We start from the raw sequence: 23,028 nt of genomic DNA on the forward strand, positions 1-23,028 counted from the left end.
GTTCCCTGAACTTCTGTATCCTAGTACTCATTACTGTATTGTAGTTGCCTGGTTACTTGTCTCTATCCCCCACTAGGCCATGAGCGCTTGGGCAGGGACTGAGTTTTATTCACTGATGTTTCCCCAGGGTCTAGTGCAGTGCCTGGCAAATAAAAGCACTCAGTAAATATTTGCTGTATGAATGAATGGATGATGAAGGTCAGCGGGCCCAACCCCCTCTAGGCCCCATGCTCTTAAGACCATAGCTATCTCGGTGCTGGCCTAAAGAGCAAATAAAGCTTCAGCTCCAGCTGGGGCTGGGGGAAGAGTAGGATCTCAGACTGTTCCTGAAACCTGTGACTTCAGCTATCTGGCCTCTGCTCTTCTGACTTGATAGGATTTTGGTGTATGATTAGACTGAGTATTTCTCCACCCAGCCCACCCTCCTAGAGTCCCCCCCCACAAATTGACCTCACTGGGCCTGCTTTTATGAAAGGTTTATTCCTAGTGCTAGGTCCCAATCTTCCAGGGCTCTAAGCACAATTAAACTGGGTGGGTTGGTGAGGGGAAGCCCATTCAGATGCAGGGCCAGAAATGGGGCTCCCCATTATCCCCACCCCTTTGGTCCCAGTCCCCTTCTCTGCATTGGGGACGCATAGAGGAGGGACAAAGGGTACTGGAGGCAACATCATTGGCTCAGGGGAGCCCAAGAAGAGCTGCCATTGGCTGACAGGGCCTTTTGAGACTCTGCCATTGGTCAGGGGGCACACCCCAGGAGCTGGGGATAGGCCTGAGGAGTAATGCCATTGGCCAGGGAGTGGTTTTGTCATAGCCTTTGGCTGTGGAGTGGAAGGAAAAGATCTGGGAATGAAGCCCAGTGGCCAGGAAGATAAAGGACAGGGCAGCAGCTGCCGGGCCTGCAGGCCCCCTCCCTACCACAGCAGTGTGGGCAAAACTGGTATGAGGCCCCAGCAAGGGAAAGGGAACCCAAGCCAGAGGGCAGGTGGCAAGGGATGTCCCATGTCCAATCTCTCCCACCCTGGGACTGCCTCTCCCAATGTCCTTCTTGATAGCCAGGTTTGGCTAGGAGCAGCTCACTGCTCCTCTAGCCAGGAGGGCTTCTCAGCTCCTGGAGGCCGCAGCTTGATGTTGAACTGCTGCAGGGTCTGCTCCAGTTGTTTCTGGTTCCCAGCAAAGTAGGCTGACACGGCATTGTGGAAGAGCAGCAGCTGCTTGTGCATCACCTTGATCTGGGGGTCCAGCAGGGTCAGCTGAGACTGGACTCAGATGCCCTTCTTGAGCCTGAGCCCAGACCAGGGGTACATGGATTCTGCTCTGATAGTGCTTTCAGGGTGGGGGTTGACCTCCACTAACGGAGTCAAAGGATAAGGGCAATCTGATGGGAGAAACCTGACTTGATTTGCCGGGTCTGGCATTCTGGTACCCCAGCCCAGGGTGAGGTGATTTTTCCCAGTTATGTTCCTGGGATCAGCAACCAAATCCTCCAATAGAAAAGGGCCAGGGATTGGAGGGTAGGTGACTGGAAAGGTCCAGGAGTTGAAGGGGCTGGAGGAAAGATCCCACTTCTTAGCCAGGCTGCATTTCCCCATCCAGTGATGGGGAGGGTCTTAGGGGTAGAAGGTCAGTGTTATAGATGGGAAAGTGGACTGGGGTCAAAGGGGTGGGGTTGGCACCTTGTTTTCTTCCAGGAACTTGAGCTTGATGGCCACATCTCCCCGCAGCTTCTCATATTTGTCCCGATGGGCCTGGAAAGTGGCCTGGGCACTCTCGAGTCGACCACGCGTCCCTGCATCCCGGGGGCCTAGGCTCAGCTCCTCTAAGTCTGTTCGGTAGGCATCATATTCCAGCCTGGGGAAGGGTAATACAGGCTGGTCTCCACCCCTGTGTCCACACATACTTTCCTTTCCTTCCTCAATTCTTACGACCCCAAAGCTCAAACTTCCACCCATGCCAGCCAACTCCCAAAACCCTGGGCCCTGCTGGTGCCCACACCTGGCAGCCTCATACTGTTTGACAGTCATGAGTGTGTCTTCCATGGTCTTGGTGACCAATGTATTGATGCTAGAGACAAAGAAGTTCACAGCCCCTAGCAGTGTCTCTCCATTCTTGCACAGCAGCTTCTGTGTCTCTGCATTGTAGCCAAATTCCTCCTGAAGGCAGAAGGGGAGGACAGGCCTTGAGTAACAGTTCCTACCTGAATCAAGCTGTAGGGCCCTCATTCCCCTCCTCCCCAGGAAGGAAACAGCCATTGAAACTGGAACAACCAAGGACTGCCTCCAGCAAGGCTCTCTTAGCCAGAAAGTTAGTGGGACCACCCAGAAATGCCTAGGGTAGGAATGTGGGAGTGGGGTTCTCAGATAAGTTCACAGGACTGGAATAGGGAAAGCTAGTGCAGCAGGCAAGGGAGGGGCTCTGATTAGGCCGAGCACTGATGCAGAGAAGGGTTACTTGTGAGGCATCTAGTGTGCCATCTCCCCCACCCCTCCAACTTCTGAACCTCTGTACAAACCCTTAGGCTGCCTCCACAGGTGAGTGCTGCTGGGGGTAGGGCTGGGCCCACCCTGGAGGGGTTCTCCCTCTGGGCTGCAGGAGGGAGGGAGGGAGGGAGGCTGAGGGCTGACTGCCTGGGAGGGCCCGGGCCCAGTCTCCCCACCCTCTTTGGCCTGACCAAGGCACCTGAAGCTCTGGGGACTTCTGGCTGAGGTCAGCAAAGGCGTCACCTAGTGCATGCTGGGTCTGCAGCAGGCTGTAGAGGTGGGCTGTCAGTGCCCGGCCCAGCTGCAGGACACTCTCATACTTGCGCTTCGTCTCACGCAGCAACTCAATCTGCAGCTCTAGCTCCAGGTCCACAGTCCGGGAGCCTCGGCCGAATCTTTCTGACAACAGCTGCTTTGTGCACTGATTGGGAAGTGGGAGAATAAGTCAGAGCCCTAGCACCCTGCCCCCCGCCGCCCCTCCAAACAGGTATCTACCCTAGCATCCCCAGGCTCCTAGTCTCAGCCGTAGATGGGATAGTGGAATTCAGAAGATGGGGAAAAGGTACCCAGGGGAAGTCTGGGGGAAGGGAAAGGTACTTAAATCCCACCTTATATGTATTGATGCCCCATTTCTTGACAATGTCAAACTTCTCTCCGGCGATGCCCCGAGCCACCTCATCTCCGGGGCCAGCAGGAGTGGTACTGTGAGACGGATGGCGGCCAGACCCTAAAGGACCAAGTTCTCTGACACCAGCCTCTCTCAGACATAATCAGATGTCTCTGTGGCTCCACCCGTACCTCCCACCCAGCATATGAAAATTGCTTCCCTGAAGTAGCAGAAACTAGGGACAATGAGATTCTCCTACTCACTAGGAAGAACTCATACCTTGTTCCCTAAGACCCATATCCCAATATACATCTGGCCTCCTTTTGAGGTGGTGATGGGGGCTGGAGTGGGGGAGGGAGTTGCTGGTGTACGGGGACAGAGGAAACAGAAAAAAATACACTGAATATGGGGTGGCAGGTCAAGGATGGTGGATCCTGATAGCAAGAAACCTAACATTCCCATGTGGAATCTTAGTCAGTGTGAGATTCAGGGCTGTTTGCTCCTCTAAGCTTTAGAGTCTAAAGTAAAACTCTAAGAAACTTCAGAGTTCCAAATCAGGCTCAAGCTCTAGAGCAGGGAGAACTTCTGTGAAACAGAGTTCTTAACATGATTTGGGTGGTGGCAGCAGAGAAAGAACAAATGGACACATCTCAGGGGCTAAATGGCAAGTGGGAGCAACTGGACAACCCTGGGCTGAGGACAGTCCATAAGGTTCATACTAGCAGAAGTTCCCAAGATCTCCAGTCATAATTCAAGCTTTCTTTGACACATCCTATACTCCCCAGAACCATTCCTCTCCCTCTCTCCACTCAAGCTTCCTGTCCTGTTCTGATCATTCATACCTGTGGGGATGAGTCCATCACCAGAGCCCCCATAGCCACCAGACACAATGCTGGTTTCATTGAGGTTGGGTCCTGACACCATCACCTGCTGGAGGTCCTATAGGCCAGAGAAGAGGGGGGCTTCAGGAACATAGGGGCAGCTGAAGCATTTGGGGGGTGAGAACAAGCTTGAAGCATCACAGAGAGAGCACACAAGGGAAGTCTGCATAGAATCAGAACGAAGATTTGTAAAAAGATTGGAGGGAGTTAGATAAGTTAGGGTAAGGCTACTGGAATGGGGTGAAAGGCCAGGGCTTATGATTTGGGATTCCTAAATTGAAACAATATGGAGAAGAATCAAACAGAAGCACCTGCTCCAGCCCATCATCCTCAGGAAGCTGCCCCGCTTCACCGTTCCCGTGGATGGGGATCTCCATTGTGGCTGCCTTCCCTAGGATCCCGTCCGTCATGGCTAGGGAAGGGATTGGAGTCAAAGTCTCCACCCCAGCGCCCTGCAAAGCCCAACACAGACAATTCTGGAAACTGGCCAGTACTCCAGAAAGAAAGGTTTCCCCACCATTTCAGAAGTTTTGGAGGCTGTCCTAGGACTTGAGTATTCTGGGGTTTGGCCACGACTCCTTTCTTCTCACAGATATGTATTTCTCCTCTCCAAGGTGCATTATTTTTACACATGCACACCCGGGCCCCAGGTGTCTTCTTGTGAACCCTCAATCCCACCAGGGCCCCTGTGATCATTCATGCATTCAGTCATTTGACAGACATTTAATGAGTGCCTACTATGTCTCATGCATTATTTGAGGTCACAGCAGTGACCAAGAGAGATAAAGTCTGTGCTGTCTTGAAGCTTATCCCCATGCAGCTGTTTCCCCCCATCCGATTAACCCCTTTCCAAGGCTCAGGAGCCTACTCCTCCCATTCAGGTATGTTCTCCATTGCTGCTTGGCCTTTCACACTCCTGTAGTGTTTCTTCCCCTTTTCTTCAGGGGTCTCCCTCTCCTCCATCTCATGCACCTCCTCTTCCTCGTCCCCCCCCCCCCCCAGGCCTTAGTTGAATCAGTTGGTGTATATTCCCGGCCTCTGAGTAAAGCCTCTTTTTCCCAAGACATAGGTGATCCCTTCCAAAGTCAGTTATGTCCCCCAGGTGTGTGAGTCCCCGCCCCCCCCACCCCTCACACCTGGGCATCAGGTGTGTCCTCATCCTTCCCCAGAGCTCAGTGGCATCTTTCCCTCAGGGCAGGTTCGTGCGTTCAACTTCCCCTCGCCCAAGTCTGTCTTCCTCACCTCGGGCCGGGCCGCTCTTCCCCTCAGGGCGCCAGGCCCGGGCCGCGCGGGGACCTCGGGCTCCAGTTCCCGTCGCGATCCTAGCAGCAGGTCAGGGATTCGGCGGAAGTGACGTCCCCTCCCGGGCAGAAGAAGCCGGCCACGTCGCAGATTATAAGGGCGGAGATGACGTTAAAGCCCGGGGCAGGGCGATCCTTGAGCCAACCCCTCATTCCCTGGGGAGGGAGGAGAGATCACTTCCGGGGCGTTACCAAGAAGCTGTGGGGAAGTGACGTAGGGTGCGCGGGTGGTGCGATGGAGCCGCAGGAGCCGCAGCAGCAGCAGCAGCAGCAGCAGCAGCTGAGAAACGTGAGTGCGCGCTAAGTCGCTGCAGGGCCATAAGTTCAGCCAGCATCCTTGTCCGTTTGGTTGGAGATCTGAGGGCTGGGAATGTAGGGCTGTGGCACAGGGTCCTGGGAAATCTCGGGCGATGCGGCCTTAAGTTGCCCCCTTACCGCTGAGTTCTTTGTCCCCTTTTCTCTTAGTTGCGGGACTTCCTGTTGGTCTACAATCGGATGACGGAACTCTGCTTCCAGCGCTGCGTGCCCAGCTTGCACCACCGAGCTCTGGATGCTGAGGAGGTTAGGCGGGAAACTCAGTAGGGAGGTGCGCCGTAGATCCTTCCCAACCGCCACTCCCCCTGCCTCTGGCCCTGGCCTTTCTACGACCCTCACCCTTAGGTTAGGGATGGGAAGGAAGGAGGCGGACCCGACAGGACACCTTTGGCCTCTGCTTCACCCTGTCTTCCTTCCAGGAGGCCTGTTTGCACAGCTGTGCTGGAAAGCTGATCCATTCCAACCACCGCCTCATGGCCGCTTACGTGCAGCTCATGCCTGCTCTGGTACAGCGCCGCATCGCAGACTACGAGGCTGCCTCAGCTGGGCCAGGTGTTGCTGCTGAACAGCCCGGAACCTCACCATCAGGCAGCTAGCCCTCCTCAACCCCAGGAAGGGAGGCACTGGATGGACCCTCAAATTGAAGGAGCCAGTGGACCTTGGGCTGAATGCAGCCTGTATGTAGAGTGAGGGATTGCCTGAGAGCTGGGTACTATTGCTCCTTTTCCTGGAGCCAATAAACCCGCTTTTACTCTGTTTGGTTTATGTTCTGGGCAGGAAGCTTTGCCCACTTTGTTGGCAACATCCTTTATTCTGTCAGTTATTGCATATCTGCTGGCCTCAGCCTTGGCAGTGGAGAAATTGCCTTCTATGTGTAGAAGATTCCCCGGCGCCTGGTTAAAGCAAGGTCTGTGGGTACAATTTTAATGTTGGTAATAGCAACAGGAAGCTGGTTCCTGCCCAAATGACAGAGAAAATGAGAGCTCTTTCTAGCTGTCCTTCACTTAAGTCTGTCTGACTTAAATGGCTCATTTGTGAGCCAGGTATGCATTCATTCATAACTATTTTTTCATGGACTCTATCTTTCAAGAAGAAATTCTGCTAAATTTAGGGAAAAGAGGAGATCTCTAAGGACAACAGATCAAGAAATCACAGGGCTTCTAGGGACTGCCTCTTGGGAAGTCAGTAGTCCCAGAACAGAGATGAAACCTATATGAATTTCGGGGTGTTGTGGAACTTCAACCATTTCCCCAAGTTGTTACTTTTTTACTATTTTCCCTCTTCCCCAGGATAAGCAGTACAGCATTTAAATAGAGAAGGTCTGTGTGCTTGTCTTCAGGAGCGGTCAGAAAGGGGAAACTTGAGGGACCATATTCTGCAATACAGCCAGATCTGAGGGAGAGGAACCCAAGGGAGAAGTAGATGATGGTAGTTATGGGGGGCAAAAGGGATAATGCAAATCTTCGGGACCTCTTTAATGTTACCTGCATGTCTATAATCTAATTCCAGCTCTTCTATCCTCTATCCCATATTGTTTCCACTGTCTCTGTTCTGTTATTTCTATGTTGAGCCTCTCCATTTTTCCCTCATTATTGCCCTCCTTGTGGAATTTACTTCTGTATTCACCAGCCTGAATGGCCTATCACTCTGTCACCACATTTTCTTGCCTCCTCTGTGTCCTTGTTGTATCATTCCAGCTGTTTTATCTTTTCTGGTCCTCTGTTCAGACTGCCAGAGAAAAACACGGCTGTGTAATGCATGCCACTAAATATTCAAGGTCTCCAACCTCAACCAAGCCCTCACTACCAACAGGCAATCAATCCTTTCTCAGTTCGTGGTGTGTTTCATCTCTTTTTTTTTTTTTAAAGAAATTTTTTAATGTTTATTTATTCTTGAGAGAGAGAGAGACACGGAGCAGAGTGAGAGAGGGACACAGAATCCGAAGCAAGCTTCAGGCTCCGAGGGTCAGCACAGGGCCCCATGTGGGGCTTGAACTCACAAGCCATGAAATCATGATCTGAGCTGAAGTTAGAGGCTTAACCGACTGAGCCACCCAGGTGCCCTTCATCTCCTATAATTACTATGGCAATTATTTTACACCTTCACTGCTCTCATCCCCCACTTCACCCTCAACTACCCCCCATCAGGTGACCATGTTCTATTTTTTACAGAGGAAATGGAAGCTCTTAGACATTGGCTCCCACAATAATTAAACTCTTTATAACCATGCACAAAAGAGACATTTTTCTCCCCTGTGTGGATCAGGAAGTTGAAATTCTTTAGTAGCAGACCCTATTTTAAAATATAAACCTAAACTTTTTTTTTAATGTTTGTTTATATTTGAGAGCACAAGTTGCGAAGGGGCAGAGAGACAGGGAGAGAATCCCAAGCAGGCTCTGTGCTGTCAGTGCAGAGCCTGATGTGGGACTCAAACTCTCAAACCATGAGATCATGACCTGAGCCAAGATCAAGAGTCAGATGCTTAACCGACTGATCCACACAGGTGCCCCTAGATCTGACTTTAAAATCCATGTTCTTTTTACTACACCAGGCTGCCTCAAAATATCCATTAAACCACCCAATTCATATGGGTTCTGATAGTGATATGTCTTAATCTTTATAGCAAAACTACAAGTAAGAGGTATTATTCCCATTTAATGGATGAAGAAGCAAGAATCCAGAATGTACCAGAACCCCATCTTATACATAATTACTTCTTGAGAAAAGTGGCTCCAAACAGCTTTTTGCCTCTTTAGCTGCTATACTTTGAACAGAAGGTTTTGTTAGGAATGTAGAAGTTGCTGACCAGGAACTTCCCTACTGAGTGGCTTCATGTCTACTCAATAGAGTTCTGTCCTCGAAAAGTACAAGTGCAGGTGAAACCACTTGTAAATGTAACAATTCCAAGATGGGGGGAATGGGGACCTAGAATATTTTGCTGCTGCTGAGAGGACTCTTCCGCATGGATGTTCGTGTGTATCCTTGCGCCAGTAAATTTCCATTGTGAATTGTCTGGGTTTCCATGCCACATAACTTCTGCTTGCTGGAGAAGGACCAGGAACAAAATCTGTCTGGCTCTAAAGGCTTTGAACTTGCAGAGGCTTATCTTTGCTTGTTCATCTGTACCCAACCTGTCCCTAGGCATGGGGAAAAACAGGTATCTCAATCTAATCCATCATTTAATCTCTAACTTTTTAACCTCTTCTTTCCTCTCTGTTTATAAATATGTTCAGTACTTGGAAGAAGAATCCTACTCCTGTTATCCCTGTTATCCATCTGCTCTAGTCACGTCTCCTTCCGGTCTTGCCATAAAGTGATCGCCATTGGCATAACGAAAACAATGTGATGTTTCATGCACAACACAAGAATAAGTGTTAAAGCTTTATCCCTTATATGTACATACTGGAGACAGCGTTCATGTTCTTGCCATTGTAGCTTTAGAACTTGTTTGCAAAGTCTGATTCCTTGGAACCTATTCAGCTGTACTACAGTTTCTCATTACTGTCCTTAGTAACCACCACTCTCCTATTTTCCTCTAAATAGCTAGCCCTTGGTCTTCCTATCAATCCCTTGATACTTTAATATTACATGGACAGTCCATTCAATATTTTGGCTTCTTGACCCAGTCAAGTTCCTTCACCCAGTCTCCAATAATTTTCACTCTATCTTAGCCACCCACTCCCTTAGTTATGTCCTGGCCGTTGTCATTACCCCAAACTGCTCCATCTTTAAAACACAATTACCAGCATCTTATTCACTCACTGTATTCCTTCCACTTTATTGATCTATTTCTCTACTATTCTTTGATTTCACTGGAGCATTCAAGCCATTGATTCTACCTTCTCTCCACTAACACCTTATGTCTTTCTGTTCCTGTCCAGCTTAAATTCCAGTCACTCTCTTGGAACAGACTAAATTTCTTTGTCATCTCTTTGTTGGAATCTGATAAAATAAGACATTTGTCTGCCTGCATTTGGACAGCTAAAAGCCCAAGGAAATCACCACATAGCAGATTTACATCACAATGAATTCATGATTACCAGCGTCAACTGGGGTCTCAACCCCTATAATCCCACCAGATTTTTTCTAGTCTCTCCCTGCAATGACTGTTTCAAACCAATATTCTTAAACCTCTTATTACCCTCACCATTCTCTCAAGTTTTCTACAGGTAACATTTTTTTAATTCATAGGTAAAAGTAGAAGCTATCAGTTGGGAGCTCCCACAAAATCTCAACAAAACTTGGTCACCCACCTACATCTGCATCATTCTCTTTCCCTCCTGTGTAAACAGAGCAAGCATGCCTCTTCAGGCCAATGCCTATTCCTGCCCTAAATCCTAGTCCTTCCTTCTTTGGGAATCTCCGACATCGGTTTTCCTATTTTACTATATTCTCACCATTGTTTAACCATGCTAAAGACTTCCTGTAACAACAGGCAAACCACCCTACCTTATTTCTCCAGTTACCATCCTATTTTTTCCCCCACTCTATAGCTTAACTTCTCAAAAACAGTTGGATACTTCGGCACTCTCCATTCCCATTCATCCACCCACTCTGTTTTGACTTCTACAACCTTTATATTGAAACCCTTCTTAATGAGGTTACCCTGGCTCACCAAGTGACTTTCATATCTCTGAATTCAGTGATGATTTCCCAGTCCTCCGTTTACTTCACTTCTCAATAGCATCTGGTAGTATTGACTAGTTCCTCATCATTAGCAGTCTTTTGTTGGTGTCTGTGATTCCAGTCATGGTTCTGCTACTTTCACTGCAGCTTCATAGCCTCCTTTGAGGCTCACCTGTCTCTGGCCTTTACATCTAAAGATTTCTCTAGGGCCTGTTCTTTCTCAGACATTTTTCTAGAATCATTTCCTCCCTACTCCGAGCTTCAATTACTGATGACTCCCAGATCTCTCTTCTGAGTTACTTGATTGACATCCCCACCTCAACATATTTTCCTCATCAATTTTCATCTTATACCTAGTACTTCTCCAGTTGCAGAAGATAGGAACCTCACTCATCCCCTTATTCAGTTGCCAAATCCCATCAGTTTGCATTTTACATTTCTAAATAGCCCTTGATTCTGTCTGCTTCTCCCTGTCTTCACAATCTTCCACCAAGGTTACTGCAATTGCTACTACCTCATGTCCACTTTTGCATCCCTCCAATCTGTTCTCCATTCATAGGTCAGAAAACACAAACTGATACTTAAAACCTTGCAATAGCTTCCCATTCTTCTTAGGATAAAACACATTCTACATGTGACCTGTGAGGCCTTGTATGATCCAGCCCTTGCCCATCTCAGCTTTATTTTATTGGCTGTCAAACATTGGACTATCAGCACCGTTTGTTGAATTGAACCACACCTCACTTGTTCCCTCTCTGTGCTCTAACCACGTTGCCTTCTCAGTTCTAATCTGTCATGTGCTATTCAATCTCAGGGCCTTTGCACCTGCTATCTCCTGGCTTGCAGTGCTTTCCCCCTTACTTTACGTAGTTAACTTTTATTCATTCTTGAGTACTTAGTTCACATGCTGTTTCTTCAGATAACTCTTCCTAGACTCCAGCTCCCATAATTGCTCTTGTTTTTTGCATGTAACACTTCTAACAGTTGGTAATTAATTATATACCTCATGAGGTCACAGTCCCATGTCTGTATTGCTCACCATTGTATCCTTATCACATAATATGGCACATAATATGTGCCTGGCAAATATTGAATGAACATCTTTCAAGTTCCTCCCAGCTCAGTTTACTATTTACATATCAAGAGAAAGGCTTTATATGAGAAGAGACAGAAATGAATCTTCATTGAACTTTTGATCTTTTGCCAATGATTTGGAGGTGTTTTTCATTCAAAATCTCACTGGTTGGTATCTTCTACCCTTCATATTCACAGATCAGTCAACACCTGAAAGCCTCCATCTGGAGTAAATCAGTCATTCTAGTTTTCACTCACTTTCTAAGTACTGTAGTTCTGCTTAAATATTTCTTGAACCCTTTCTTTTCTCTCCATCTCCTTTGTCACTACCTTAGTCAAACTTTCATCAGCTCTTCTAAAGATTACAGCAGCAATCACGTAGCAGCTTCTTTCTTGAGCCTGGACTGCTTTGATTAGCATTTAGCTAAGGTATACGTAACAGACTGAAAATGATGGTGACTTACAAACTTTTATTCTTTCAAGTAAAAATCTAGTCCAAAACTGGTGTGGCATCACAGTCAACTGAGAACCGATACTCATCAGCTTTCTGTTTATTGTATCAGTGGTATGACTCTCAACTTTGTGACCCAAGATGGAGTTTTACTTATCACATAAACATTCCAAGGGTCAGAATGGAGGAGGGGGTGGGTGAAGAGGCATGCCCCCCTCCCTTTAAGGACACATCCTAAAAGTTGCACATCAGAAATTTGTCATGTGGTCAGACCTTGTCACAAGGAAAGCTGGGAGATGTCACTTTATTCTTACTCATCATTTTTTTACCCAGTTAAAAAATGGGAGCTCTGTTACTAACAAAGAAGAGAATGGCTATTAGAAGATACCCACCAATCTGTTTTCCACATTAATCAAGAGTGATTCTTGCAAAATATAAATTTAACAATGATCCTCATCCACTTAATGCCTTCCATGACCTTCAGCCTCTTTAGCTTCATAACTGAGGCTTTCTTGGGTGATCAGGGTTCAGGTGATCTCTCTGCCTCATCTCCAACCCCCTTTTCTCAGTTTTTGATTTTCTCACCCTTGGTTATAAAAGGATCAATTTATTTGTGGTACTGAGATACATCATGCCAATTCTGGACTCTTTTTCCTTTTCTGAGTGTGCCCCACTTGCATTCATATATTCAGTACTTCACAAATATCTGAGTGACTGCGTTTTCCAGCACTGTTAAGCCCTGTAGATACAGAGGTGAATAAAATAGGCAATCTTTGTTCTCTTGGGACTTAACACAGGTATGGTGAAGTTCAATATAGAATGAGTAATCATGTTACAAAGAAGAAATATGTGTCGTAATGGGAACATACAGTGGTAGGAACTTGTGTGGGGGATGAAAGAGAGCCTCCCAGAGCAGTGATTTAGAAGCTGAGATCTGAAGGATGAGTTAGAATTAATCAAGCAAAAGACGGGGAGAAGGGCTACCCTCCTTTCCTTCATGTCTTTGCTTAGAATAAGCCTTTTTTATTAAGACTTATTCTGATAACATCATTTAATTTTTTAAAATCTTTATTTTTGAGAGGGAGAGAACACAAGTTGGGGAGAGGCAGAGAGAGAGAGAGACAGAGAGAGACAGAACCCAAAGCAGGCTCCAGGCTCTGAGCTGTCAGCACAAAGCCCGACATGGGGCTCAAAGTCACAAACCAAGAGATCATGACCTGAGCTGAAGTCGGCTGCTTAACCTACTGAGCCACCCAAGTGCCCCTCTGATAACATTATTTAAAACTGCAACGCAGTACAGCCACTCTGGAAAACAGTATGGAGCCTCCTCAAAAAGTTAAAAATAGAACTACCCTATGATCCAGCAATTGCATTACTAGATATTTACCCCAAGATACAAAAAAAAAAAACAGATTTGAAGGGGTATATACACCCCAGTGTTTATAGCAGTAGTATCCACAATAGCCAAACTATGGAAAGAGCCCAAATGTCCATTGATAAAGAAGAAATATATATATATATATATATGTATATATATATATATGTATATATATATATGTATATATTACTCAGCCATCAAAAGGAATGAAATCTTGCCACTTGCAACGATGTGGATGGAGCTAGAGTGTATTATTCTAAGTGAAATAAGTCTGTCAGAGAAAGACAAATACCATATGATTTCACTCATATTAGAATTTAAGAAACAAAACAGATGAACTTATGGGAAGGGGGGGAAAAGGAGGGAAACCAACCATAAGAGACTCTTTGCCATGGAGAATAAACTGAGGGTTGATGGAGGGAGGTGGGTCAGGATGGGTTAAATAGGTAATGGGTATTAAGGAGGACACTTGTGATGAGCACTGGGTGGTACATGTAAGTGATGACTAAATTCAACTCCTGAAAACAATACAAAATACATACATACATACATACATACATACATACATACATATATACATTGCAACCCATACTCTCCCTAGACATTCCTGATTCTCTTTATTCTCTGTTTTTCCATGGCATTATTTCTCACATACTATGTAGTTTACTCATTTTGTTCTTTGTTCTTAATTCTGGATCAAGATTTTATAAAATTTGGTCATATATTACCATGATTGTACAAAATTGTTTATATTGGCATTGTCTCCTGCAGTGGTTTACATTACTGTTTTGTTTTTTTTTTTTTCCTGGAAGACTATTTTGGACTGTTATCACACATAAACAGTACATAGTGTGGACTTTTGGAATAGGCTTGTTTTATCATCTAAACAGAAACTAGGTTAGGATAGAAACAATTGTAGGGCTTTTGCATGTAATTCTCTTCCTTCAGATTTAAAGTATTATTTTCATTCCCAAGACTAGTGATATAAATTCTCTAAATGTGATCCTACTGGAGAGGGTGAAGATTAAGATCAATAATATTTCTATGGAAATTGAGAGTTTTAAATCATACCCTATGTATTGACCAGTCCTGTGGCTTACAATTATATTGTGCCTAAGTTCTATTTATTTTTATTTTTACCTTTTGGTCCCCTTCACCCATTGGTGAAATGGGTAAGGGGGCTCATTTTGTTTATTATTACTTGTATCTCCCACTAGAATTTACGTTCTATAAATCACAAATTAGGAGTTTTGTCAATGCTATTGCTTTGTATGCTGATGTAACCAAAGACCTAAAATAGTGCCTAAAACAATTGGTGCTCAATAATTATTTGCTGACTAAGTGAAGGCAAGAAAGAGAGTTCCAGAGCAAAGGTCTAGAGCTTGGCTTTAGAGAAAGGAGGAGCATCTCATTGGTAACAGGAAGGATGGAGGATGGATAAAGCAGATCTAAGTGGTTTTTTAATTTGGTACTGGGAGATTGAGAGAGTTTATTTTTTAAACATTCTTTTTAATATACTTTTTAAATATTTATTTATTTTGAGAGAGAGCATGTGCGAGGAAGGGAGGGGCAGAGAGAGGAGAGGGAATCCCATCTGTATCAGCGCAGAGCTCAATGTGGGGCTCGATCCCACAAACCATGAGATCATGAACCTGAGGTGAAATCAAGAGTCAGATGCTTGACCAACTGAGCCACCCAAGTGCCCTAAGAGAGTTTCTTTTAAATACTATGTGTGATAGTTAGTTTTTATGTGTCAACTTGGCTAAGTTACAGTGCCCAGTTATTTAATCAAATACTAATTTAGGTATTGCTGTGAAGGTATTTGATAGATGTGGTTAACATCTGTAATTAGTTGACTTTAAATGACAGAAACTACTCTTAATGAAGGTGGGCTTCATTCAATCAGTTGAAGACCATAAAAGCAAAACAGATTTCTCAAAGAAGGAATTCTGTCTCAAGACTGCAGCATTGGGGTGCCTGGGTGGCTCAGTCTGTTAAGTGTCTGACTCTTGGTTTCGGCTCAGGTCATGATCTTGCAGTTTGTGCATTTGAGCCCTGGATCAGGCTCTGCAACTGGTAGTGTGCAGCCTGCTTGGGATTTTCAATCTCCCTCTGTCTGCCCCTCCCCTGCTCATGCTGTCTCTGCCTCTTTCAAAATAATAAATAAGTAAACAAACAAACTTAAAAAAAAAAAAAAAAAAGACCGCAGCATTAATTCCTGCCTGAGTTTCCAGCATACTGACCTATCTTATAGATTTTGAACTTGCCAGCCCCCACAATCATGTGAGCCAATTCTTTAAATCTATCTAGGGACATGCCTGGGTGACTTAGTGAGTTAAGCATCTGACTTCAGCTTAGGTCATGATCTCAGGGTTAGTGAGTTCGAGCCCTGCTTTAGGTGAGCATGAGCCCCACTTCAGGTAAAAAAAAAAAAAAAAAAAAAATTAGCCCTGCTTCAGGTGAGTCCCTCTTCTCTCATTCTCTCTCTCTCTCCTTGTGGGATTCTCTCTTTCTCCCCTCCCTCTCTTTCTGCCCCTCACTTATGCCCTCTCTCTCTAAAATAAAATAAAATAAATCTATCTACCTACCTACTTACCTACATGTGTGTGTGTGTGTGTGTGTGTGTGTGTGTGTATCCTATTGTTTCTGTTTCTCTGAAGAACTCTGAAACAGCATCTAATTTTTTTTTAATAGGAGATGAAGTTATCATTGGAGAGTGAAACAAGAAAATGGAAGATGAAAGAGTACACGTATGAAATAGAATTTTCACAGAATGGAAGAGTAGACTGACAGAAAAACTATAATTCAATTTTTAGGCAGTGTTGAGGGCTCAGTAGAGGCCACTGAACATGATTCCCTTCTGTCCTTGTCTGTCTGGAAAACCATTGTTTTAGGGCCATGAATTTCAAGGCCTGCTGTGACTCTGGGACTCTTCTTTGCCCTTTCCAGGAAGGGCTGCTGCCCTCACTGAACACTATTATGTCTTGTCCACCTTTACCTAAACAGCACTTGGTAGAGTGCCACAAACAAGAAAAACACATAGCTTCACTGAGCTTTATTCTAGGCATTTTACGTACATTAACTCATTTAATCCTCACAGCAACCCTGTTAGGTAAATGCTGTTATTACCTTCATTTTATTTAAAAAAATTTTTTTGATGGGGTGCCTGGGTGGCTCAGTTGGTTAAGTGTCTGACTTTGGCTCAGATCATGATCTGTCATGAGTTTGAGCCCCATGTTAGATTCTGTACTGACAGCTTGGAGCCTGGGGCCTGCTTCGGATTCTGTATCTCCCTCTCTCTCTACCCCTTGCCCATTCACACTCTGTCTCTCTCTCTCTCTCAAAAATAAACATTAAAAAAAATTTTTTTAATTGAAATGGAGGCAAAATACCGTACAACTAGTGAGTGGTACAGTCAGGTTTTTGATCCAGACAGTCTGACTCCAGAGGTGATCCCCTTTCTCATCAATGAAGACTGCTATACATTTATGCATTTGTCCCATAAATATTTTCTGATCACCTACTCATGGTGCCAGCACCAGGGAATGGGGATGCAACAGAGAGCAATCAAAATCTCTGCCACCACGGAACTTATGTTTCTGGTCAAGGGAAATAGGCAGTAAGCAAATTAAGTATTTATATGAGATGGTACTAAGTGCTGTGGAGAAAAATAATGCAGGGTAGAAAGGGTAAGGAAGGTAGGAACAGTGTTGTTATTTTATGCTGGATAGTCAAAGAACTCATTGATAAGGTCTCTCTGAACAGAGACTTGAAATGAGGGAATAAGCCTTGGGGACATCTGGAAGAGTGCTCCCTGTGGTATAAGCCTCTCATTGTCCCTCAGTATCCATTGTCTCCTTCTTTCTTTACTAATTGACTCTTGACTTTTATCTGGGCACATGGCCACTGGAAATAAAGATCAGATTTTACAGCTTTCCTTGCAGCTAGGTGTGCCCATGTGTTTGAGTGATGCGTGCATTGCCAGATTGTGCCCTTAAAAGTAAAGGTGTGCCTCCTACTTGGGTGCCTGGGTGGCTCAGTCTGTTAAGTGTCCAACTCTTGATTTTTGGCTCAGGTCACTATCTCACAGTTCATGAGATTGAGCCCTGCATTAGGCTCTGCACTGACATTGTGGGGCCTGCTTGCAATTCTCCCTCTTTCTCTCTCACTGCCCCTCCCTTACTTGCTCTCTCTCTCTCTCTCTCTCTCTCTCTCAAAATAAATAAACATGAAAAAAATTATAAAAAAAAAAAAGTAAGGGTGTGGCTCCTAATTCTTCCTCCACGGACTGTGATGGGACCTAGCAGCATGGTGGTGAACTCTCTTGGACACGGAAGACAAGGACCACCTTCTTGGAGAAAGTAGAACAACTGAAAGGCTGCCACGTTAGCCCTCAAGTATTTATACTTGGGCAGTTATGTAAGAGGGAAAAAAACCTTCCATATAGTTTAAACCACTGTATTTTGGGGTCCTTTTGTTGTTACAACATATGTGGTTGGCAGAATTTTAAGATGGTCCTGAATTTTCCACTCCCTGTGTGCATATCCTACATAATCGCTAGGACTATGAATATGACAGCTTATATGGCAGACTTGACTGTAAGAAAGCAATATTATCTGGGTGGGTCTGACCTAACCACATGGACTTTTTAAAAGCAGGGAGATTTCTCTGGCTGGATTCAGAAAGATTCCAAGCTTGCAAAGAGTTTGAGACATGGTTGCTGGCCTGAAGGTGGATGAATCACATGGCAAGGAAGGAAGGTGGCCTCTAGGACCTGAATATGGTCCCCAACTGATGGCCAGAAAGGAAATTGGGACCTAGTCTTACAACTGTGAGGATCTGAATCCTGCCAGCAAGAATGAGCTTGGAAAAGAATTTTCCCCAGAGTTTTCAGATGAGAACTCAGCCCAGCCAACTCTTAGATTTCAGGTTTCTGATACTCTGAGCAAAGAACCCAGCCAAGCCATGCTAAACATGGATCCGCAGAACTACAAGGTACTAAACGGGTATTTGTTTCTAAGCTACTTAGGTTGTGGTAATTTGTTACACAGGCACAGAAAACTTGTATGAAACCTTGTATGTCTCCTAATAGATACACAAGCAGAGTAATTGATACATAGGCTCTGAGATGGGAGCATCCTCGGTGTAATCCAAGCACAGCTCGAGTGGAGTGGATGAGGAGAGAGAATAGGAGAGAAGGAGAAATAGTAGGTGGCTGATCACATAGCAACTTGTAGGCCATGTAGGACATTGGCTTTCACCGGAGGGAATGAGATGATAGGGCATTAGTTTTAAGCAGAGGAGTGACAAGAGCTGCCCTGTGAAAAGGGTCACTGGCTGCTCTGAAAAGAACAGATTGTGGGGACAAGGGTCGAAGGAGGGAGTCCAGTTAGAAGGCTATGGAATAATCCAGGTGAGAAGTGATAGTGACACAGACTAAGGTTGTGGCACTTAAGGTGGTGAGGAATTGTTGGATTCTGGATAGATTTTGAAGTTATAGCCAACAGAATTTGCCAAAGGATTCAACATGGGAGCTAGGCTGAGGTGGGAAGAGAGGGATGGAAAGAGAAATCTAAGGTGATTTCAAGGTATTGACCCAAGCAACTGGAAAAATGGACTTGTCATTTTGGGGAAGGCAGTGAAAGGAGTAGGTTTCTTTTGCCACCGGGAGGGAGGTGGTAGTTAGAAGTCTGGTTTGGACATTTTAAGATTTTAAGTTTGTGTTATTTATCAGATATCCAAGTAGAGCCATTAAGGAGGCAGATGGACGTACAAATCTGGATTGCAGGGCAGAGGTGGGACTGTGTCATATGCTGAATTTTCTTTTTCTTTCTTTCTTTCTTTCTTTCTTTCTTTCTTTCTTTCTTTCTTTCTTTCTTTCTTTCTTTCTTTTCTTTCTTTCCCTTCCTTCCTTCCTTTCTTCCTTCCTTCCTTCCTTCCTTCCTTCCTTCCTTCCTTCCTTCCTTCCTTCCTTCTTTCCTTAAATCATTCAGACCTTCCCACCCCCCATTTTGGACTTCTTATGATCAAGGATTTTGTCTTACTAGGAGTTTGCTTGTGGGGGAGGTGGTAAGGTAGGGTTGGTGGATATGTGGATGGAGTGCAGGTAGGGTCCCAAAGACATAACTTGTTGGTACTTGGTGCCAGCTAAGACGTTCAGTGAATGCATAAATAGGCACAGGGATCATACTTTCCCACGACGCCCTCACGGTTGCTACTTCCCCAAATCACCGTGTCATTTCTTTTTCAGACCCAGCCAGACTGATCACCTATTCTCAAAGCGTGTGGGCAGCCAGCAGGTTTGGTCTGGGCCGCAGTGCTTCAGCTTCCCAGTCCTCGCCCGAGCCCCTCGCCCTGCCTTTGTGCAACCCCGGACCAGCACGGATGCTGACTCCTCCCCTTTCCGGTTTCTGAGGGTTCCGGAATTCTGGGGTGAAGGCTCGGGCCTTTAGGGACCCTGTAACGGTTCTAACAGCTGGGAGGGAATGGAGCTGCAGGTGAGTCTCCAGCTTATAATCCTCTTCCCTTTGCCCTCAGATCTCCCTTGCCACTGCCCCCAGGAAGGTCCCCTCCTCCCACACTCCCAGGGACCCCCTGCCCCTCCCCTCTTCTTCTCCCCTTCCCCCTCTCCTTCCTTTTCCTCCTCCTATTCCTCTTTCTCCTCCCCTTCCTCCTTCTCCTCCTCCTCCTTCCAGCTTGGTCCTTTGCCACTTTTTCCTCTCTACACTCCCCCCAACCTCATCTGAACCATGTAGTTCTCTGTGCTTTCTGTTCCCAAGAGCCCCCCTCAGCCCATGTTCAGACAGCCCTGGGGCTTTGTTGCCACAGAGTGACCACCTGTTCCTCCCTTCAGGCCATCCCTGGGCTCCACTCCCAGTGACGTTCCTTGCTGTTACCAAAGTTCTCTGAGTGAGCCCTTTCCAAGTGTGCATCAGTTTGTGCAAGTGATCACTCCTCCATGTGCCAGTCTCTCTGTATGGGCAGCTGTGAGTAGAGTGAGCCTGTGCTTGGGACCCAAGTCTTGGTTCACCAGTTTCTCCAACAGGCAGTTGGGATGAAACCTTACCAGCACATCAGTCTCTCTTCCCTTCCGTTGCCTCCTGTACCCCTTACACCAGGTGAGGGGGACTGTGTCCTGGGTGGTGGGAAGGAACTCTTGTGCAGAGAGGGCCCCTGCCTTTGTCTTGGGCCTGCTTCTTACCAGAGTCATTGGGGAAGCTGTTGTCCTCTGCTGTTCTGGCTCTGCCCTGCAACTGCCCTGCAGCTCCATCCATTTCCCTGTCCTAAGTCCCTCCCCTCCCCTGTCCCCCAGCCCCTTAGACCCTGACATTCCTAGCCCAGAACCTAAGGCCCCTTCTCTCACCCCTGTTCTGGGCTGGGCCAAGCAGGTGAGACCCAGCAGCCAGGAGCCTGGAACTGGCAGTCAGAACCTGAACAGTGGGCAAGGTCAGTGCGACAGCAGCTGAATGCCCAGCTCCTCTTGGTCTCGGAGCCAAAGGCGGACTTGTCTCCTGAAGAGGCATCACCTGAAGCCCTTGAATCTCAGCACTCCGTCTGTGTTCCAGACACGGAAGAGCAGCTCCAGGACCGTCAGAGGACACAGAGACAGTCCCCAAAGGCAGTGAGCCAGTCAGAGCAGCCCACAGCGCTGGAGCTCCTGGTAGCTGAGCTCCAAACTCTGTTCTCAGCTGTCCTGAGGGATGGCAGCCCTGCAGCTTGGCACTACCTGCATGCGGTGCTGCGTCTGCTGCCTCCATATCGTGTGCTGCTTGTTGGTCACCTTGATTTGCTGCCCTTCCTGGAGCAGCTGTCCCACTGGGCACCCTGGGTCCAATCCCAGCTCCAGCTGGACCTACTAGATGCCATAGAGCAGGCCTTTCCCCCAGACACCTCTTTGTTAGAGAGTACCTCACATATTGAGTGCTGTTCCCAGAAGCAGAAGTTCCGTCACAGGCCCCCACACCCAGCCTGCCCTTTTGTGCAGGCCTGCTGGGGTGGGCAGCACGTGGGGGAGGAGTTGGCTACATGGCTGCGACCACTGACACTGCCAGAGCTACAGCGCAGCCTGGGTATTGTTGGTGCCCAGGTGGCCTTGAAAGAGACCTGGTGGGTAGATGGCCTTAGCCTCCTGCCCTTGGCACTGGCCACAGACATCCCCGTACGGTATGAAAGCAGGGACACTGATGATGCAGAGGAGGAGCCTGTTGGAAGAAAAGAGACTAAGTAAGTGAGGGACCCAGAGTGGGGCTTTGAGCAGAGGGGAAAAAGAAGAAACTTAACGGGTGCCTCCTTCGAAGTCTAGGGCCAGCTCCCTATTGATTTTAGGCATTAGCCTGAACCCCAAGCTATGCTGGTTGTAGCTGTTTCTTTCTCCCTTTTTGTCTGCAAATAAACCGAGTGTTCTAAGTGTTAATCCCCTTCAGGCAATGCAGAAATTCATGAAAATCAAAAGTCAGCTATAAGGAAGCCAAGGCATCAGAAAACAGCTTGAGTTTCCACAGTTTCCAGATCTTTCTCAGATGGTGCTAGAAGCTTCTTTAGTTCTTTTTCTCACTCTTTCATAATCCCTGACCCTCTCCGCTGGGCCTGCCTAGGGCTGGGTGCTGGATGTTGTGTACAGGTTCTTCCCTCAGGACGCTCCTAGGTGAATGCTTGTCTGAGGGACCTTCCCACACATTTGTGTGTGAGCTAAGCCAGCCCCAAAGCACATTAGAGTTGGCAGCTCAGGCAAATGCGACATTCATTCTGACCTTTTCAGAGCCTTCTTCCTGCCCTGCCAGTGTGGGTATCCTGGCCCCTTGAGTGCCAATTGTTTCCCCCAATCGGGCTCTCATTGCTCCTTTCAAGATTTCAGAGTGTCTACAGCGACCTCCTCTTCTGAGAGTTCTTTAACACTAGTCTTAGAATTCCCCCCCGCCCCCATCCTCTGGCCTGATTTTCTTCTTTTTTTTTTTTAATCTTAAAATTATTTATTTATTTTTTTAATATGAAGTTTATTGTCAAATTAGTTTCCCTACAACACCCAGTGCTCCTCCCAACAGGTGCCCTCCTCAGTACCCACTCCCCACCCTCCCCTCCCTCCCACTCCCCATCAACCCTCAGTTTATTCTCAGTTTTTAAGAGTCTCTTATGGTTTGGCTCCCTCCCTCTCTAACTTTTTTTTTTCCTTCCCCTCCCCCATGGTCTTCTGTTAAGTTTCTCAGGATCCACATAAGAGTGAAAACATATGGTGTCTGTCTTTCTCTGTATGACTTATTTCACTTAGCATAACACTCTCCAGTTCCATCCACGTTGCTACAAAAGGCCATATTTCATTCTTTCTCATTGCCAAGTAGTATTCCATTGTGCATATAAACCACAATTGCTTTATCCATTCATCAGTTGATGGACATTTAGGCTCTTTCCATAATTTGGCTATTGTTGAAAGTGCTGCTATAAACATTGGGGTACAAGTGCCCCTCTTCATCAGCACTCCTGTATCCCTTGGGTAAATTCCTAGCAGTGCTATTGCTGGGTCATAGGGTAGATCTATTTTTAATTTTTTTGAGGAATCTCCACACTGTTTTCCAGAGCGGCTGCACCGCTCCCACCAACAGTTTGCCTTCCCACCAACAGTTCAAGAGGGTTCCCGTTTCTCCACATCCTCTCCAGCATCTATAGTCTCCTGATTTGTTCATTTTAGCCACTCTGACTGGCGTGAGGTGGTATCTGAGTGCGGTTTTGACCTGTAGTTCCCTGATGAGGAGTGACATTGAGTATCTTTTCATGTGCCTGTTGGCCATCTGGATGTCTTCAGAGAACTGTCTATTCATGTTTTCTGCCCATTTCTTCACTGTATTATTTGTTTTTCGGGTGTGGAGTTTGGTGAGTTCTTTATAGATTTTGGATACTAGTCTGGCCTGATTTTCTAAGTGCTTT

The 23,028-nt window shown here is 46.4% G+C and overlaps 3 protein-coding genes across 20 annotated transcripts in view; 2 read left to right on the top strand and 1 right to left on the bottom strand.

Moving 5' to 3' along the window:
* Nucleotides 1–461: 461 nt before the first annotated feature.
* On the bottom strand, nt 462–5,374 carry ARFIP2 (ADP ribosylation factor interacting protein 2). Its single transcript, XM_042958765.1, has 8 exons — nt 5,208–5,374; nt 4,277–4,417; nt 3,927–4,023; nt 3,086–3,204; nt 2,677–2,898; nt 1,993–2,150; nt 1,674–1,848; nt 462–1,229 (listed from the first exon to the last, which is right to left on the bottom strand). The coding sequence occupies exons 2-8, from the start codon at nt 4,373–4,375 to the stop codon at nt 1,074–1,076; spliced, it is 1,026 nt and encodes a 341-aa protein (XP_042814699.1). The 5' UTR covers nt 4,376–4,417; nt 5,208–5,374; the 3' UTR covers nt 462–1,073.
* Nucleotides 5,375–5,454: 80 nt separating this feature from the next.
* Nucleotides 5,455–6,337, top strand: TIMM10B (translocase of inner mitochondrial membrane 10B). The gene is made up of 3 exons (XM_042958766.1): nt 5,455–5,555; nt 5,732–5,827; nt 6,001–6,337. Exons 1-3 carry the CDS (start codon nt 5,502–5,504, stop codon nt 6,175–6,177), a joined length of 327 nt encoding a protein of 108 aa, XP_042814700.1. The 5' UTR covers nt 5,455–5,501; the 3' UTR covers nt 6,178–6,337.
* An 86-nt stretch (nt 6,338–6,423) lies between these two features.
* The window catches only part of DNHD1 (dynein heavy chain domain 1), a 92,771-nt gene continuing 76,166 nt past the window's right edge, over nt 6,424–23,028 (top strand). For 17 of the 18 annotated variants that reach the window (XR_006208426.1, XM_042958746.1, XM_042958747.1 and 14 more), the window contains exons 1-3: nt 19,585–19,607; nt 19,964–20,228; nt 20,499–21,333. Coding sequence is in view for 16 of the 18 variants with exons in the window: in XM_042958746.1 (XP_042814680.1) it covers nt 20,165–20,228; nt 20,499–21,333 (899 nt within the window). In the remaining 2 variants the exon portion in view is untranslated. Of the gene's footprint in view, nt 6,489–19,360; nt 19,608–19,963; nt 20,229–20,498; nt 21,334–23,028 lie in introns of those variants that run through there. The other variant, XM_042958753.1, reaches the window with a different exon arrangement.

This window comes from Panthera tigris, chromosome D1 (genome assembly GCF_018350195.1).
Source record: "Panthera tigris isolate Pti1 chromosome D1, P.tigris_Pti1_mat1.1, whole genome shotgun sequence".
Lineage (NCBI taxonomy): Eukaryota > Metazoa > Chordata > Mammalia > Carnivora > Felidae > Panthera > Panthera tigris.